Genomic DNA, 18,639 nt, shown 5'->3' with positions numbered 1-18,639 from the left:
AAAGGGAAATTTAAGACCAGGAACAATAAGTTTGTAAATGTTTGCGACATGCTGTCTTAAATTGATCGAGGGATGAAATAGATCTTATTGAGCAAGGAAGTTCATTCCAATCAGAAGGGGCTGTCACTTTAAATGCTCCAGGGCCAATTTCTTTTTAAAACCTAGGAGTATATAAAAACAGATGTTCGGCATGTCAGAGATTGTAGGTGGACGAACGTGGAATTAGAAACTCTTTTAAGTAAGATGGGTATTTTAGCTGGTGGCATTTGAATATAAACTCGAGCCAATTCAAGTGTCTTCTAGTAAGTGTATTACCGTGTATAATTTTGTTCTTTCTTCTTTTGTTGCATTTCGTAACTGCAGTCTCGAACAATTGGATTTTCATTTCACCTGTTACAATTTTTTGCCCTTCAACTATTTCTGGTGGTTTTATCCACCTTTGCCATTTTTTGTAGTATTTTCAATTTTTTCAATTTTGCCACTTTACCTTTTAAAACTGTTTCAGTTGATTTAGTATTTTTTTTTTTTTGTATTCATTAAATATAATGATGTCTAAAATAAAATATAAATCTGATTAAAGAAGTCTATTTACATGTATTTTTGCGAAGGCTTCTGCTGAGGGTTTCAGACCCATGTCCATTCAACATTGTGACCATGAGAAGGGTCCTTCAGCTCCGCAAGTGAAAACATTTCTATTTGAATGCAGCTGTTGGCTTGTCAAAAAAAAAAAAAGAATCTACATTGAAAAACCTCTCCCCTTTCAATGCGAAAACATGAACTTGTGACTTGTGAATGAGAAAGCAAAATATTTTGGATAAAGGCTCACCTTGGATGCCGTCAATAACCGAGGAAAATCTCTGCCTGAACGGCAAAGACCCATCTTCCACTGCAATTCACAGTCCATTTTCACTGTCAAGTGACTAGTGCATGCTGACTTTGATACAACACCAAACGACTGAGCCATTTTATCGCCATCGGAGCCGGAGAACCATGAAGAGCCCAGCTGTCTAACGGGTTCTGATACTGTACTGGCGAGCCAGCTCTCGCTTAATAAAACCAAACTGTAGCAGTAATAAGCTGTTGTCCACATGTGGCGGTTCGGGAATACATTCAGAGAATGGCTTTTCTTCTCACCTTTGATTCACCTCTGTGTCCTGCGTGCCTGTCTTCGCAGAAACATTCCAAAGGACAGAGCCTGATGGACATGGTGTGCGAACACCTTAACCTCCTGGAGAAGGACTACTACGGACTGACCTTTGCCGACATGGACAGCCAGAAGGTCAGTAGTGAATTGTGTACCGCCGTGGCCTCGATGGACACTTCAGCGCATAAACACCAGTGTTCGCCATCAGTATTCCTCTCGCTCGCCTATGTGGTCGGCTCTCTCGGGAGACACGCTATCCATCACACAAAGATGAATGGAAAATGTACATTTCCTTGCACCGAGTCAATACAAAGGCACTTGTGCAGTTGGAGTAGAGATGGAGAAAGAGAGAGAAAAAAGAAGCCTCGTCTACTATTTGCTCGACGCGTCTCTGAAACTGAAATCAGCTCTGGAGGCAGAAAAAATTCCATGTGTGGAGTTCAAACCTCCGTAGACCAAAGCCAAGAGCCAAAGTTCAGGAAAATTTGAAGCGCTAAAGAGAAAAGTTTAGACTTCTGTGACTTCTTCTTTCTTTTTTTAACAACTGAGCTCTGCCGAGAAGACACGATCCAGCTTTTCTTTAGCTTGTAGCCAACAGCTATATATTTTTTTTAATGCTCTGGTCATTCAGGCTAATTAGCTAATCTAAAAGCTCAGGATGGCAAAAATGCATTTTTGTAATGAAGTTGTTGACGGGTAATAAGGGGAATGAAATCTTCCTGTCTCCAGAGGTCTGGGCATGAATGAGGTCATTTGCAGAAGTGTTTTGTTCGTGCTGCTTACAACGCGCTAAGGTGCATTTTAAAGCTGAAGTACTCCCTCTCGCTTCAGATCCAGATGTAGTTTGTTGCACAGGAAGATTCTTCGGACATCTTGAATACGGGAACATTAGCATCTCAAAGCTAGCAAGTGAAACAAACTTATCAAACTTAGCATATATAATTAGATACCTGACAGCAGCAATATACAGTCAATTAAATGCAATGTACTGTGTACTGTGTCCGTGCCTTCACACATCCAGTTCATGCCTTCTCGTCTTCTGCTTGATCCTGCTGTGTATTACCCAAACTCTACAGTTGTAAACCAACACACCATCCTTGTCGACGGGAATACGTGAACCAATGCGCATCCATGGAGTACGTGTTGCCGCGAGGCCAGAAGTTGCGAATGAACATAATTGTATGCCTGCGCACAGTCTGCAGACGGGCAATGCAGAAAGCATGGGGGGGGCCTTAAGGAATACTTAATTCTTACTCAAGCACAGCTACTGCTACAGCACTCCTCAAAAACTACTTGCAGTATTAATTATTTTAATTTTGTCACTTCTTTCTTTTTGTTACTTATTTAATATGACACGAACACTTTCAAAGAACACATGATGGCATTGGCTCCAATAATATCTGGGTGACCATGTATTTTGCAGAAATTAAGGAGGCAACATTTGTCACCAGCTTTTTCTTTCTTCGTCCATGAAGCAAGAATTCATCATTCCCTATTTGCAATGCTAAAAGTCCATTTAAATTAATGGCATGATTTCTCCACAAGCTGCAAGTGAAAACATGTAATTTTTAGATTTTCATTTCAGAAAAGTTGAGCGTTTATTTGGCAACATTTGGATACCGGTGTCAGTTTACACAACGATCGCAGGGGCCTAAGAAGTGTAGCAAACCAAATCAGCGTAGAAACGATGGCGACGTTTGGACACCCAGTAACATGTGACAATGACGACATCTTTACCGACTTTATGGGAGGCAAACTAATCACCATATCACATATGAAATATAAGAAAACTTAAACAGATATAGTTGGAAAACCTCTTACAAATTGTTTGACATCAGACACTGAAGTCTGGGAAGCTTATATTGCCGCAGTGGTCAAACAGTTTGCTTTGAATCAAGACTGTTTCCTTCCCTCTGATGATGCTGGACAATTTGTCCTTCTTCTCATCATATTTTTCACTGCGCACAATGAAAACTTTGAGGCCACTGCTGCAGGTGCGTTTACCTCTGGGCGCTGCGCATACAGCGAAATATTCCATTTGCTAAATTGGTCCAGTTGCAATCTGATGGACGTATTGATTACAACAATGCAGCTGAAAAGATTTAGATTTGTGTTCCTATTGTGGGAGTTCTCAGTAGTGACTTTTACATTTGAAAGTGGAGAAGATGTTGTGAAATATACTGAAGTATTCCCTTATTACCTCCCCACTGGCGGTGGTACTCGGTTGTAATAGAAAGTGATGGAAATGGAGAAATGTCAAGATGAGTAGTGCTCAGGCGGTGTAATGGAAAAGCACAGACAGATTGATATTCTGTCCTTGAGTGACCCAAAAATCCAGCCCACGTCCCAAAGTTTAAATGGCAAACTTGTTTTAGAGACATCTTAAATGGTTCCTCGACAGCTGCGTGAGCAGTTACTGCAGACTGTGGAGTAAAGGACCCTTCACAACCTTTCAAACGAGCCTACGGCTGTGATGACACTCCAAGTCTTCATTCCCACGTCGCCGTCGAGGCTCGTTTAATTGACAGCTGTGACAAGCAAATGAAGCGAAATCATCCCCAGATCCACCAGGACTCAATCCGACTCTGGAAGACTGCTTCTTGCAGCGTGGACGAGAGTTATTTAAAGGACGTGAAGCTGCCCAAGGAGATCCTGCAGAGAGCTCTTTTACCACTGAGATGAATGTGAAGGCGTAGCTACAGATGCTCGCACTCTATAGACTCTATCGTCTTTGGCTTTTGTCCTATTACACGACCCCAGCAGGGAGGCGGAGGACGAGGTCTTTTTGGCCATCTGTGTGACAGCATGTGTTGAGTGACTGTGGCACAGGTGGAGCGAGCAGATCACCTAATTGTAGGGTTATTTGTTTGATCCCAAATTTTCCTGTATTTAGATTCAAGTCTCACCGAGTGAGACCATTAGAGCCGTTTCTCATTGTAATAGCAAATAGCAGCTCTGGTGTCGTGGTTTGTTTTTAGGGTACACTCGAACACATTTCCATGGTGTCATCGTGTCCTTATAGAAAGTCACATAGGAGCTTGTGATGTCCACCAGTGTCCAGATCATCTCCACAGGACTGGATGAAAATGTTCCAGACTCCTGTGACCACATTTCAATATTGTTGGTTCTTATCTTCTCCCGCTTTAAAAGAGTCTTGTGGATGGGCAGGAGATGCACGCAGTTATGCTCAGCAGATCCCAAAGGAGGAAGAGGATGGGATTTGTCGGTGTTTTTCGCTGATGAAGATCGAGCATTCTGTGCTGTCTGGTAGGACAAGACACATATTGTTAAAAGTCTTTCAGGGCAGACGTGCTTAAAAACACCTATTATAAAGTTTGGGTCGTCGGGGGAGAGCGACTGCAGCCTCTGCGATGGCGCTGCAGGCGGAGGCGGCTTGAGCCCTCGGGTGAATGTCGACCGTGGTAATAAAAAGTTGGGGGAGTTCACGGGGGAGGTAAAACGGGCGCAGTGACTCCAATAAAGGTTCAACGTCTGGGGTGCAGATGCGCTCGCTGACAGTCACAGCACTGCAGTAACGTTTGTTCACGCACAAACGCACCCCCTCCAGGTGTCTTCCCCGTTGTCTCTAAGTCCCTGTCCAAATGAAATGGAGCTCCAAATCTGTCGACTGACAGGTCGACTGACTTGGTCCTGCTGTCAACCACATCTCAGTGACGGCCATCACACAGCAGTCCCTGAAGTTCTTCTGGAACCTCACGTTTCCCTGGTGTAATGTCATGTTATCAGATCATGATATGGACACTAATTGTTCCAGGAAGACTTCCATGACGCGTCATGTATTGTTTGTTGGCAGTAAAAATGACGTTTGCAGCCATCGATTGGAATAAAAACATGCGTGCAGCTTTATTTATCACAAAAATCTTCAATCAATAAAATTCAATGAATAACATGTTTTAGAGTTTGTTAAAACAAAAACAAACCTCCCCGCTCAACGGTCAAAAGATGCATGCTTCCTTCCAGTCGCATCACCGGAAAGGAATTCTAAGGTGCATTTAAAGCTCCCCAGCTGAATGACCCCCCCCCCCCCCCCCCAAAGAAAGGGTATTAAACAAACCATACAAACTTAAACCCAAACCGACTCCAACACCTGGAGTTGATCCAACTTGTTCCTCAGGGACTGAATGTTTCCTAGGATAATGGAGGGCAGGGGAGTCCCACTGAGCTGCTGTCTCCTAAGGCGTAGTTTGACTCAGTGTCTCCTTTTCCTCTTCTTCTTGTCACTCGTCCTGTTAAAATCTCTCCAGTTAAAATTCGGTGGCTGTGGGGTGACGTCTTTCATCCTATTTGCAAAGTTCATTTGTTGCAGCTCCTCAGGTGAGTAAACAGTCCTGAGCTGACTGACAGCCCCACGCGCCTCATAGGTATCAAGCCAGTACAGAAGTCCAATCACGGCGAAATAAAAGGAATCCACGGTGTTATCGTCAGTCAGTGGAAAATAGAGCACTTATAACTATCGCTCGAACAAGAACTAAAGCATAAGAAAGTATAAAAAATGAAGAAAACAAACAGGACCCCAAGCTCTCGCTCACTGCCGGGTGCTGCGTGTGCTTGTGCCCTACATGCTCACCAGCTTGTTGCTAAATTGTTCCATACAGTAGAGCTTGTACGTGTAAACGTCAAGAGTTTGAAATATCTGTTGGTTAGTGTTCTTTATTTATGTACAATACGTAGCTTAAATTTCATGCACCCATCCATCACTAGTCGGCGCTACATCAAACAGCTTGCCATGTCCACATAGCAAAACTTGATTACATAGCAGCTTTAAGACAAAACCAATGTGATTTGTCTGAATGTTTATTGCGGTAATGTCAAGGTGACACTGGCTGCTGCTGGTGGTGCTCGTACTGCAGCAGTATTTACAATTCAAATGGCTCTCAATACACACAATGTATTTTAGGGAGAAGTTTAAAATATCATCAATTGCAAGTTTGGACTGTCAAGTTTTTTAAGACCAGACGGCTCGTCTTGGTCCAAATTTTCATTTCGTCAACAATGAAATTAGTCATCAGAAATATTACTTGCTCACAGCAGGTTCATCTTGGTTTTTTTTTTTTTTTGTTTTTTTTTACCAACTTACGGTGGTTAAAATATCTCTAAGGGGGATTACACACAGTAATCCTCTGTGGGTTCATCGTTATCAGCAGCGCTGTTGAGATGAAACATAGTCCTTATCTTCACTGTTAAAATACAAGTACCGACCAGTGCTAACAGCTTTGAAAACCAAAACAGCAACAAGTAGACTCAAGATTTCTATTAAAATCTTCTGTATAAAATATTTTATAGAATATAAAGCTGAATAGAAACATCAAAATGTGACACTTCATGAGTTTGGTGGATTGATCATTTAAGCTCGTATTAAGTCCCGTTGACACGACAGTGTTTTCAGGTGAAAGCGGAATAATTTCTTCACGTTTGCATAACGGTGCTCCCAAGGTTCTTTTCTAAATCGCTATTCAATAAATGTGTAAATAAGCAATTCAAAATTGGACAGGTAATAAGATAAACAGCTAGAGATACTCAATACTAGAAATGGTGGTAAATACATAACTTGCATAACAACAATATAAACAGGAATAAAAACAAAACTCAATTAAAAGTTAGGGTAAAAAGTTTGATTTGGAGTTTGGCTTGTCGTTACTGCATTGTGTGAGACAGGACAGACATCAATGTCATCTTCAAATATAGAAGTTAACTGATATTTGTCGTTATTTATACTTTGTATCCTTTGACTTTAGTCAATATATTGTCGTAAAGATAATTCTTTGATTTAGTTATCTGCCATCTGATTTCCTCTTCTTTAATTATTTATGCTCACACTTTTGAACCTTAAAGTCTGTCTGCGAATCGTTTTTGCCATTTATGAGAGAAGGTCTGCATCTGTTTGTCTTTGACCATTATTGCCGTCACGAGGCTCGCACGCCAGCATAATTAGCATACGTGTAATTGACGGGGGCGGATTGGTCCGACCTGTCAGCTCACATGAATCATCTTTGTTTGATGTGAGTTTCATCCTTTTTGCTTGATGTGAGCTCCCCTGAGGGCAGAAATGTGGTTGCACAACAGGCTACAGAGGCACCTCCAGCCTTTTGAAGATGGGAGAGATGACAAGACGAAGTCCCCTTTTAACATGTGCGACGTGTCTTCCACCATCGGCCTGTGACTTGATGCGACAGATCGGGCATGATCCAGAACCCCACGGACAGGTTCGCTGGGGTGTTTCAGAGGAAAACAATCTCTAAAGTTCAAATATTTTCCTGTCTCCGACTGTAGGTGAGGCAGCGGCTCAGATCAATACGACAGTCTCATCAAAGGCAGGCTTATCAGAACGCAGCTTGGGCCTACTGTCTGCGCTCGTCGCTGATTGGTAGACCAAACAACCCCGGGAATTGAATTGTCATTTCGGATGCCCTTTCTCCGATTCAGTTGGATTTAATCTTTCCTCTTCGGGGGAAACAGTCACTCAGTGTGATTGCTTTATGAGGTGAGGTTGCAAAAGCAAGAGTGAAGCCTTGAACGGTCAGTGATTAAAAGTTGGCTCTGCTTTTCTGCAGTGAAAAGCAAATCAGCAAAGAGCTTCTAGTTAATTGAGTGCTCTTTGCCCTCAGCTGATATGAGACGATAAAGAGAGACGATAAATGCTCGAGGCTCTTTAAAATCTTTAGCTGCCTGATTAAACGCTGGAGCACTACTACTTTTTGTGCGTGCTATTGTGTGAGATGGCTAATCGTCTGGGATCTGGGGATTGAACTGTATCAGCCCCTTGTGATCCTGGTTGGAATCTGACTGATGTGCTACCTGCTGCCAAAAAGGCTGTCGGGAGTAATGAGCTTTATGGTGTTAGGGCTCGTGAAGATCAGCTCTCTGTGCCACAGGCAGCTGACACATCAATTGGGTAGCTAACCATAAGATTACGCTGGTCTAATTGGGAATGTATCAATGAGACTACAATGGATTGCTGAGAAATGGAAAAAGACACTAGAAAAATATCTTCCCAGAGCAAAACTCAGAAGTGATAGATCCCTGATTACTCTCCTGCTGTTCCCAAGTGATGCAAAAGATGGAGTACAGAACAAGTGGACCTCAAATAGCAGGCGTATGGGGTTATATTTGTGCCAAAATTCTGAGCGAGCGATGGGAAAATTTGAGCGCAAAAAAATTAATTGTGCAAGCACACTAACAGCATTTTGAGGAAATATTTAAATTGCGCAAAGACAAACTTGAGATTGCGCGCTCAAAAATAATTTCTGCGCTCAGATTCTTCCTCTGCGTGCTCAACCTCTCTCTCTCTCGCTCGCTCAACCTCTCTCTCTCTCTCTCGCTCAAATCTCTCCACGTCCGCGCTCAAGTCCTGCTGTGCGCTCGCTCAAAATGTGCAAAGCCCAAATGTGACAGACACGGTTGTCCACCAATCACAGAAATTTGGGGCGGGCATTGAACTCTGATTGGTTGCTTCGGTTTCTGGAAGTGCCTCATAACCGACAAAGAAGAAGAGGGAAAAACAAACTGCGAGGGAAAACAGAAATAAGGGAAACTAAAGATAATGATCCTGGATTACAACATGTTTTCCCCCGCAGTTTGTTTTTCCCTCTTCTTCTTCTTCTTTTTGTTCTTTGTCGGTGATGAGGCACTTCCAGAATCCGAAGTAACCAATCAGAATTCAACGCCCGCCCCAAATTTCTGTGATTGGTGGACAACCGTGTCTGTCACATTTGGGCTTTGGACATTTTGAGCGAGCGCACAGCAGAACTTGAGCGCGGACGTGGAGAGATTTGAGCGAGCGAGAGAGAGAGAGGTTGAGCGCGAGAGAGAGAGAGGTTGAGCGCGAGAGAGAGAGGTTGAGCGCGCAGAGGAAGAATCTGAGCGCAGAAATAATTTTTGAGCGTGCAATCTCAAGTTTGTCTTTGCGCAATTTAAATATTTCCTCAAAATGTTATTAGTGTGCTTGCACAATTAATTTTTTTGCGCTCAAATTTTCCCATCGCTCGCTCAGAATTTTGGCACAAATATAACCCCATGCAGGCGAATCGGCACAGATCACAAACTTCCAGTCTTGCAATCAGAGATCTTCGAGGTATGTAGAGAAAGCTAGAGGACAGTTATGGAAGACAGATGCCTAATTATGTAAAATAGTGACATAGGACTCTATGGAAAGTGAAGGGACAAGCTCAGTGCATTAAAGTAGGCCTCTCACCAATCTGAAGCCCCTTTTCCACGCCAATGTTTCAAGTAAAAATGCATTGTTTTTGCATTTTCTTTTTAGAAAAGTTTTGCATTTGCCCAGCAACATTTTGAAAATGATGTAGTTGGCATGTTGGGCCACTAGTTGGTGCTGCTGGTAGTTGCTGCATAGAAAGATCACACACACTCATGCTGAGAACATTAAATTGAAACATTAACTATGGGAGTACCCAAAAATTTGTATCGACAGACAACAAACTTGGATTGCTATGACGGAGACACTCAACTGCAGAACTACCAAGTCCCAAGAGAAGATGGACTGGGAGTCATGATACTCTGAAAGCCACTGTTAAGGTTATGACGACAGTTGTGGTGCCCAGTATCAACATTTGAGAACATTTTTGATTCCCCAATCTAGCTTTTTTGAGAACTGGTCAAAGTTTAACGTCAAACGGCTCTCTTTAGGCCTGTTCACACCTGGTGTTAACATGCACTTTGGGTGATCCGATCACAAGTGAGGAGCCCAGACACAGGCTGTTTACACCGTATCATACTTTTCAGGCTCACCACTTGAGTTTGGGTCGTGCTACGACCTCTACGTCACTTCAATGGTTGCAATAGGAGTCATCCAAGTTGCACTGGACCGTATCCTCTGCCCAGGCCGCTTTAAGGTACCATGTCTCTGCAGACCTCCAGGCATGGACATCCATGTTCTTTTCCATAGTTTAATTGGAAATGTGTGCATTCTCTCAAATGAAGACACAGCAGCTTCAGAACCGCCCCTGACCACCTCAGGAAGTGGTTTGAGCGAAAGTGGTTTGAGCGAAAGTGGTTTGAGCGAAAGTGCTTTGCTACCGGTTCACACTTGCCTTTGGAGCTTGTCATTTGGGATCTGATCATCCAGAACACATGTTAACACCTGGTGTGAACGGAGACTTTGATATTTCTGGTCTGAGTCTGTGCTAAGCTCATATGTTCTCAACACATATGACACATTTAAAGTTTGAGTATTTTGCTCAAAGCTCAAGTTTTTGCTTTGATTTTGCTGCTGGATTTGTCCAGCTTTTTGGTTTTGTCTGTATGAGAAGGGCCGTCAACTTGGGATTTAAGACAGAAATTGTCAGGAACTCACTCAGCGTGTAATCTCTTACAGAAAAGGCTATTTTACATAGAGAGAGAGAGAGAGAGAGAGAGGTATAAAGACTATGAGAAATATGTCAACACGGTCAGAATGCTTTTGGAAATATTTCAGTCGTCTGCCATCTGTGCATTAGCCTCCAAACAGCTGGAATTACAGCTGTTGTTACAAGCTGATGAAATGCTCTAGCAACCTGATCACAGGCGCGGCGCCCCGGTTGGTTCAGTGCACGATCACACGTTGTGAGATCAGATTCAGGAACTCTACAGCAATGAAGAAGACACCGTTATAAAACGCTTCTCTACACATTCGACTGTGAAGGAGCTCGGATCCTTTATTTACCATATGGAGAAGCTTTCATTAGGAACAGTGATGGCAATTAGAGCAAAATGTGACGACGGGGTGCGAATTAGCCACGTTTCCTGTCCGCCCTCTGTGAATTCTTCCTTCTGTTTTTCAGAACTGGTTGGACCCCTCCAAGGAGATCAAGAAGCAGATGCGCAGTGAGTTTCTCTTCCAAGTAACTGTAAAAATTTCTTCTCAAGCTCCAGTTGATGAACAATTGAGGTTTAAGATGTTGGCAATCTCTCCTCAGACTCGCCGTGGCACTTCGCCTTCGCTGTCAAGTTCTACCCTCCGGACCCCTCCCAGCTCACGGAAGATATCACCAGGTAGCACTCTGTTGTATTACAGCAGCAGCTCTGGTTCCGGCTGTCAGAAGCTCGTCCGACCTAATCAAAGCAGAACTGATGTGCACATGTCAGCACTGAGGATGATCCTGCCTCTTTCTTTCCCCACTGACGATGTGTGTTTACATTAAAGCACTGTAACATTTCTCCTGGCATATTTGCTCCAGTGTCAAAGCAGCCCAAAGCTCTCTCTCCTTTTCAAGGATTAGCCGTGGAATGCTGCTAACTGCCACGGATTAACGCACGCTGAATACTTGTCGGAGCTCGCATTAGCTCAGGCTTGTTTCACCGCCAACACTCCCCCCCCCCCCCCCCCCCCCCTCTTTCCCTCACCCCCTTTTCTTCTCTTGTCTCGTATGACAGATACTACCTGTGTCTGCAGCTGAGGGATGACATGCTGTCGGGCCGTCTGCCATGCTCCTTCGTCACTCACGCCCTCCTGGGCTCCTACAGCGTCCAGGCTGAGCTGGGCGACTACGACCAGGACGACCACGGCTCCGACTACGTCACCGACTTCCGATTCGCCCCCAATCAGACCCGCGAGCTGGAGGAGCGCGTGATGGAGCTCCATCGAAACTACAAGTACGGAATCCGCTGTTGTTTGACGCAGACGTTCGCGCACTCTCGAGTCTCTCGGGTCGATCGGCTGACTGGTTCCCGTCGTAACGAGACCGTCCGTCGTGCACACGGCTGATAGATGGTGCCACATCACTGTGCCATCTGTCACCAAGATCTACACCAGGCGAGTCATGCCAGCGTGCGAGCACGTTCTCTTTTGGGAAGTCTCTGCCACGCTCCAATTTGGCATTACTTTTTTGGCCCAAAGCCAAACTCCTCACTAAGGGACGAAGTGGACTATAGGAATTAGAAGCAAATATGATCGTTCCATTACCAATATAATTCTGCTCCCGCTGTGCAGGATGATTCTGGGTTCATTATTTAGGAAAGCCACTTGAAGTTGCTTACGGTTATTGTTATTCTGCCTGCAGGGGGATGACACCGGCTGACGCCGAAATTAACTTTTTGGAGAACGCGAAGAAATTGTCGATGTACGGGGTGGACCTCCATCATGCGAAGGTTGGCTGTCTGCCCAGTCATTTCAATTTTCACCAAAGTGGAGTTTTCAAGACTGCATTAAGCGCTGCTCATGAATAATTTGTGTCCGTGATTTGCTGCAGGATTCTGAAGGGATTGAAATCATGCTGGGTGTCTGTGCCAACGGTCTGCTCATTTACCGCGATCGGCTGAGGATCAATCGCTTCGCCTGGCCAAAGATCCTCAAGATCTCATATAAGAGGAGCAACTTCTACATCAAGATAAGGCCCGGAGAGGTACTGCAGGGGACTGCATGTGCACATCATATCTGATCATGCCTCGTAGCAAAAGTCTGCAGTGTGGAAAAGGTGCAAGGAAGGGTACATGGGAGAGGCTTTTTCACACACTGGTCCTGCTATAATTTAGAAAGTGATCTCACTTCAAGGGAAACATTAGAATATGAGGGTCATGAATCTGGTATAAAGTTGTTTTTTTGTTTGCTTCACTTTTTCTTGTGATCTTGTATTGGCCAAGTTGGTCAGCGAAACTGTGCATGAGGGATTTCTGGTGAGATGTAAGCTGTTTAGTGTTAAAAGTATATATTCCCTGTTATAATTTCGTCCTTTTAGTCTGTGGAAACTTAGTCTACCTGAAATATAAGAAAATAATAAGCTGGAGCAGTGTCTCAGGACCAAGCAAAATAGTATCATCTGTCTTTATATCTTCAAAATGTAGTCTTTTCAAAGTGGAGATATAGCATTCATGCTAGGCTTTTCTTGATTTCTATGTTACCCCTGGCAGCTTCTTGGCATCGTAGATTTAAAAAACAGTTATACTTACAAAAGTGTTTGGACAGTTTCAAAAGTGGGATCACAAAGCAACGATTAGTGTTTAAACTAGGGATGGACTGATACTGGTATCGAGTCTGATGCTGCATAGAGTACTTGTACATATTCAGTTGGAACATGTGTTAGAAATTTACCACATTTGAAATGTTTACCAGTACTGTGCAAGCCTTATATTTTCATTAATGTCAAGTTTTTCCTTGTTCGCTTGGTGAAACCTTTCCTGTAACGTCCAGTCCTGGGCGATTGTTTTCAGAGGGACAGGTCTGCTGGGTTTAGGGTTCCACAATCTTCCACGGCAGAGCCGCAATGTTTTAATATGTGCTCAAATGGGTTTGGCATTGTCCTGTTGTAATTAAAAAGTGATGTCCTGAGGAGGATCTAATCTGGATTGCACCCTGTAAATAATGTCCGGCATTAATGAGCCTTCACTCAAACCATCTGCACTAATGGGATGGTTTCACTCTTTTCTTTAGCCCAGAACAAGCAGCATCTTTGTTATTCAGAAACTGTCCCAGAGTTTGATTCATACGACAAAATGACACTTTTATGATTCGTTCCAGCACATTTTTAAATCTCTGGTCCAGAGAGGACAATCCTGCCTCTGGATATATGGCTCCATCTGGGTTCTTCTATGAATTTTTCACATTCGACTTGAATTAGTGGATGTAGTATATAACTTTAGTAATTTGCGTGCATGCATGTGGCTCGAGGATCACAAGGATCCTGTGGTGGTTTATCAGCCGAATGATGTCCTATGGTAGTGTAATGTACCACATAAAGGAGTTTTCTAAGCCCACAAGGCCTACGGAGGTTTCTTGCATTAATAATTGTTGCCAATGGCGTTTGTATTCACAAGCAATAAAAAACAGAACACCTCACATGTCAGTTTGATGCTTTTAATTGCCAATATTTTTAGTCAGCAGCAGTCATAACCATTACAATTATGAATTGCACACATTTGTGTTTATTTTATCGAGGCTCGTTAGACAACGCTTCAAGTGAAAATGTGTTGTTGCATTTTCGTTTCAGAAAAGTTTTGCTTTTTTTTCCATTTTGAAAATGATGTCTATTTACTCGGAAATGACAAACACCGAAAATGACGTAGTTTTCATGTTGAGCCACTAGATGGTGCTGTTGGTTGTTTTTGTAATGAAACCACACACACATGCTCACAGAAAGCAATACGTTGTAAATATCAGCAATGGCGAGTACATGAACATTGATATGGACAGATGATGACGTTAGAGTGCTGCTACGCTGACTCGGCTATAAAACTACAAAGTCCCATGAGAATCTGGACTGGAAGTCATGACAGTCTAGAGGCAAACATTGTTGTTATTGTCCATCTACTCACACGTGTTTAGAAGAACTATTTTCTCTGGCTGTAGTGTGGATGCACAGCTGCAGTGTTTGAGAAAAGTTGTCTCTCCTTTTTAACAAACTTGCGTCATCAGTGGCTCCGAGTACCGTTGTCGTATAAACAGATGCTGTTCACTTCTGTGAAAAGTATCAGTGATCTCAATCCAGCATGTTCACATGTCCTTTTCCTGATCATGGGGACATTGTTACGTGGTTCCTATTGGTAACGACCCAGTTTTTGACGTTTTTTAGGCTTAAATCTCCCCCTCCTGTCAGTACCTTGGTGTCGGCGCCCCCTCACTGTGCCGTGCGGCGCTGCAGCTCCTCGCCCGTCTCAAGTGAGACTCAGTGAAGTGACAGAGCTGCACAGTGAGCCTGTGATCAGGCCAAATAAAGAGTCCCTTCAACAGCCTCGCTGCAGCTGCAGCCGCAGTCAGAACGGAGAGATAAAGCGTGTAAATATAGAGCCATGAAATAGTTTTTTCTGCTCGCAGGGTCTCATCCTCCTCGGCTCTGATCTCCTCCCCTATGTCCACGCTGGAGCATCTCATTTATGCAAGACTGTTTCTACTGCAGCTGTCAAGTGTTTCTTTTAGCTGAAGAACTTCATATCTGTAGACTAATAAACCTGCTTCATGTTTGTCCTCCTTGTCTCTGCTTCCAACAGTACGAACAGTTTGAAAGTACAATCGGCTTCAAGCTCCCCAACCACAGAGCTGCCAAGCGGCTGTGGAAGGTCTGCATCGAGCATCACACCTTCTTCCGGTAAGAATCGAGACCGCCGCCTCCGTACGCGGACAGCGACGAGACAAACACTTCCACGTGCGTGGCTCCATTGCAAACGCAGCCGCAAAGTTTGCCACTCGAGCTGTGAGCGTGATGAATACTGATTGGTCCCCACAGGAGGGACATCCAGACAGGGACTGAATGATGAAGCTCAATATGCAGCTTGCATGTTAAAGCTGCTCGCATCAGGCAGCCGTGCAAGAAAAGTCAGATTTAGCATGAAGGATTTAAAGGGAAAGCTCTCATCCTGTCTCCTTTAAATAAGAAGCTTCCTGAAACACTCGCTTTGACATCCGCTTGTCAAGCACAGACTGCTGCAGCTACATTGCAGTCCGTTTTTCTTGGGAGTCCTGCTTTAAAATGGCATGGTTTTCTTTAGAAAACCAAGGTTCAATTAGAAAGAATCCAAATGTTTAAAGAGACGGAACCTAAAACAGCCTTGACACATAAAGGCCATATAGATGACACAATCTATAATTATTGTGAAAAATCAATGGGGGAAAAAGTCTGTCTGTCTGTCTGTCTGTGTTGATTTTTTTTTTCACCTCCTCTCAAAAGCTCCAGAATGTGAGTTTGTTCCATTCCCAGAGATTAAAATGTGTAAAGTCACTTCTCTCTTTTAGTTTTTTCACATCAGATACAGGAGCAAAATTGACTTCATGCTGCTTAAAATCTCAAGCCCTGATGTTCTGGTGAGGATGAATTATATTTATACTGCATTTTCCATTGCGCATTTCAACATTTTTAGTATAAATATCACCAACAACTGAGTGCAATAAATGCTTCCATTCATTCTCTGGATGTCAACATGTTTTGCTGACCTGATGGAGGCCTGCTAGATTTCCACTTAATACACATTAATACATCAGCCGATGACAAAAGCACAAAAGTCAAGAAAAATACGACTAAAAATAGGAAAGTCAATAAATTGTTGACTTTACTTTTAGTCATTTTCTTTCTTGATTTTTGTGTACCCAACACTGGGTCTGATGCATTGTTGACAAAAATGTGCAGTGGAAATCCAGGGCTCCATCAGATTGTCAAAACATTTTGACATCTCGAGAATGAATGGAAGCATTTCTTGTAGTAAACTCAGTGGTTGGTGATATTTATACTGACGGTGTTGATATGCGTGATACAAAATTTGGGACTTGTGCGAATATAATTTGCCCTCATCACGACATCAGATCTTAGGAGTTCAAGTGGCATAAAGAAGATTTTACTTCTGTATCTGATAAGAAAAAAACCAAAAGTCAAAAGTGATTTGACATGTTTTAATCTCTAGGAGTGAAATTTCTCACATTCTGGAGCTTGCCAAACCACCAAGCAAATTGTAAACATTTCAAGGAAAACAGGTTTTTGTTTTTTTTAGCAAATCTGCTGTAGTCCTCGTACCAGTCTTTTCAATGAGTGTGAAAGCCTCCTTCTGTCATCCATCATCATACACACTGAAGCTCAAGCTCTGGCTTTCAAGCACAGATATCATCAGATGCATGTATCAGTGTTAGACATGCATGTGTGAGCCCACTGCTGTGTGAACGTCCACAGCCTGGTGTGTCCGGAACCTCCTCCCAAAGGCTTCCTGGTGATGGGCTCAAAGTTTCGCTACAGCGGCAGGACACAGGCTCAAACCCGGCAGGCCAGCGCTCTCATAGACCGACCAGCTCCACACTTCGAGCGCTCCACCAGCAAGAGGTACCTGCTGTCCCGGAGCCTGGATGGAGGTGAGAGCTGCAGTGGGGCGGGGGGGGGGGTTGGGGTGGGCAAGGCATTTTAGGCCCTGTTTACACATCAGCGTTTTGAAGTGAAAACAGATAACTTGCGTTGACTTTTGAGTGTCCGTTTATACAACAGCAATGCTGGAAGCCACTGTAAAACATTTTGGAAATTACTCTCAAGGTGGAACATGTGGCAGTAGGCATATTGGACTATGCGTCCCACAATGCATTGCACCCATCTGGGAGTTGGCTGTTTCCTGGTTACGGAACTAAACAGGTTCTTTCTGCAAGGGTCCACCGTGTCCTGTGTCCTCATTATACAGAACAGTCCACGTCCCCATGTAAATGGCACAAATGCTTCGACTGCACATTCACACTACGGCTGTAGTGACTATTTCTTCTGGACAACAATAACAGCAATGTTTGCCTCTGTTGACTCCTGACTCCCAGTCCATATTCTCCTGGGACTTGGTAGTTTTATAGTTGACCGTCACTTTAATAACAATTCAACTTGGTTGTCTGCCCATAGAAATGTCCTTGCAATCCCATTGTTAATATTGGATAAACAAAAACAAACTGCACCCATCAATGGCCTGACATGCTGACTATATTGTCTGCCGTTTCCATGCAAACGGGCATTGTTTTCAAAACATCGGAGTGTGAACGTGACACTTTTGTGAAACGGAAACACAAAATCGATGTGTTTTGCTGAAAACACTTTTGTGTAAACGGGGCCTTAAGCTGGTTATGAACTGTGCAATTTTAACAATCTGTTTTCAGCTAACTTTCAGCTAACCTTGGGCCACAGCATAAAGTTTGCAGTGCACCATCCATTCATGAAGAAGAAACTCTTGAAACACGATCAGAGCCCTTGTGCTTGTGGCGTTTCTGTTTGGAAAGGAATTCGCCAAAATGTATTTGTTTACATCCCCACATGCTTTTGACGTGTTTTGCCATTGTAGCCACAAAACATCCAAATTATTTGGGTTTACCATCAGTGTCACGCTGATCAATACATCATTTCACACTAAATTGTGATTTACCGGTTGGATAATTGGTTGACGTCAGTCACAGCAGCTGCCATGATCACCCCAACGTTCTGACACTTTATTGCAAGTTGTCTTTGGTCAGAACATGATATGAATGGCCATTCTTGAACCGGTCTGACAGTGTGACATTGGGCCATCGATTTAGAGCCAAGACCAAAGATATCCCCACAATTGCTTCACAATCGTTACCTCTGGACAGCCAGGAATCACAGTGTGTGGCTGCGTTTAAGGATTATCTGGCCCAGATTAATACAAATTGGCAAGGCGGTCTGAGAAATGTAGTGTTCATCGAACTGATCTCGTCTGATTCCTCAGAGTTTTCTCGGCCGGTGTCGGCCATGTGCGAGAACCACGACGGCCTCTCGCATCGCAGCGTCAGCGAGCAGCGCCGCTTCCGCAGCCCCTCAGTGGACGAGCAGGAGACGGAGCTGGAGCCCAGCATGGAGCAGGACGAGGAGGACCGGGACCAGGACCAAGACCAAGACCAAGACCAAGACCAGGACCAGGACCAGGACCAGGACCAGGACCAGGACCAGGATGAGAACATGACTCCCAGCAGGAAGAAGGACATCATTGTAAGAAAGACTCTTCCTGGAGACCCTTCATGACTTCTTAGCTTTTACTAACTCTTCTGCTTTCCCTCCGACTCACTCTGCCGCTAATTCCCGCTAACA

At 43.8% G+C, this 18,639-nt stretch overlaps 1 protein-coding gene across 2 annotated transcripts in view; it reads left to right on the top strand.

The window, feature by feature from the left end:
• Positions 1-18,639, top strand: part of LOC308129330 (band 4.1-like protein 1) — a 126,685-nt gene that overhangs the window by 79,414 nt on the left and 28,632 nt on the right. For both annotated transcript variants that reach the window (XM_080495251.1, XM_080495252.1), the window contains exons 4-12: positions 1,175-1,279; positions 10,942-10,984; positions 11,077-11,152; positions 11,534-11,752; positions 12,160-12,247; positions 12,349-12,501; positions 15,080-15,177; positions 16,747-16,922; positions 18,281-18,540. In XM_080495251.1, coding sequence (XP_080351377.1) covers positions 1,175-1,279; positions 10,942-10,984; positions 11,077-11,152; positions 11,534-11,752; positions 12,160-12,247; positions 12,349-12,501; positions 15,080-15,177; positions 16,747-16,922; positions 18,281-18,540 — 1,218 coding nt within the window. The remainder of the gene's footprint in view (positions 1-1,174; positions 1,280-10,941; positions 10,985-11,076; positions 11,153-11,533; positions 11,753-12,159; positions 12,248-12,348; positions 12,502-15,079; positions 15,178-16,746; positions 16,923-18,280; positions 18,541-18,639) is intronic.

Source organism: Blennius ocellaris (assembly GCF_963422515.1).
Source record: "Blennius ocellaris genome assembly, chromosome: 4".
Classification (NCBI taxonomy): Eukaryota; Metazoa; Chordata; class Actinopteri; order Blenniiformes; family Blenniidae; genus Blennius; species Blennius ocellaris.
The sequence above is the reverse complement of the archived record's forward strand: the minus strand, read 5'-3'. Positions and strand labels throughout refer to the sequence as shown.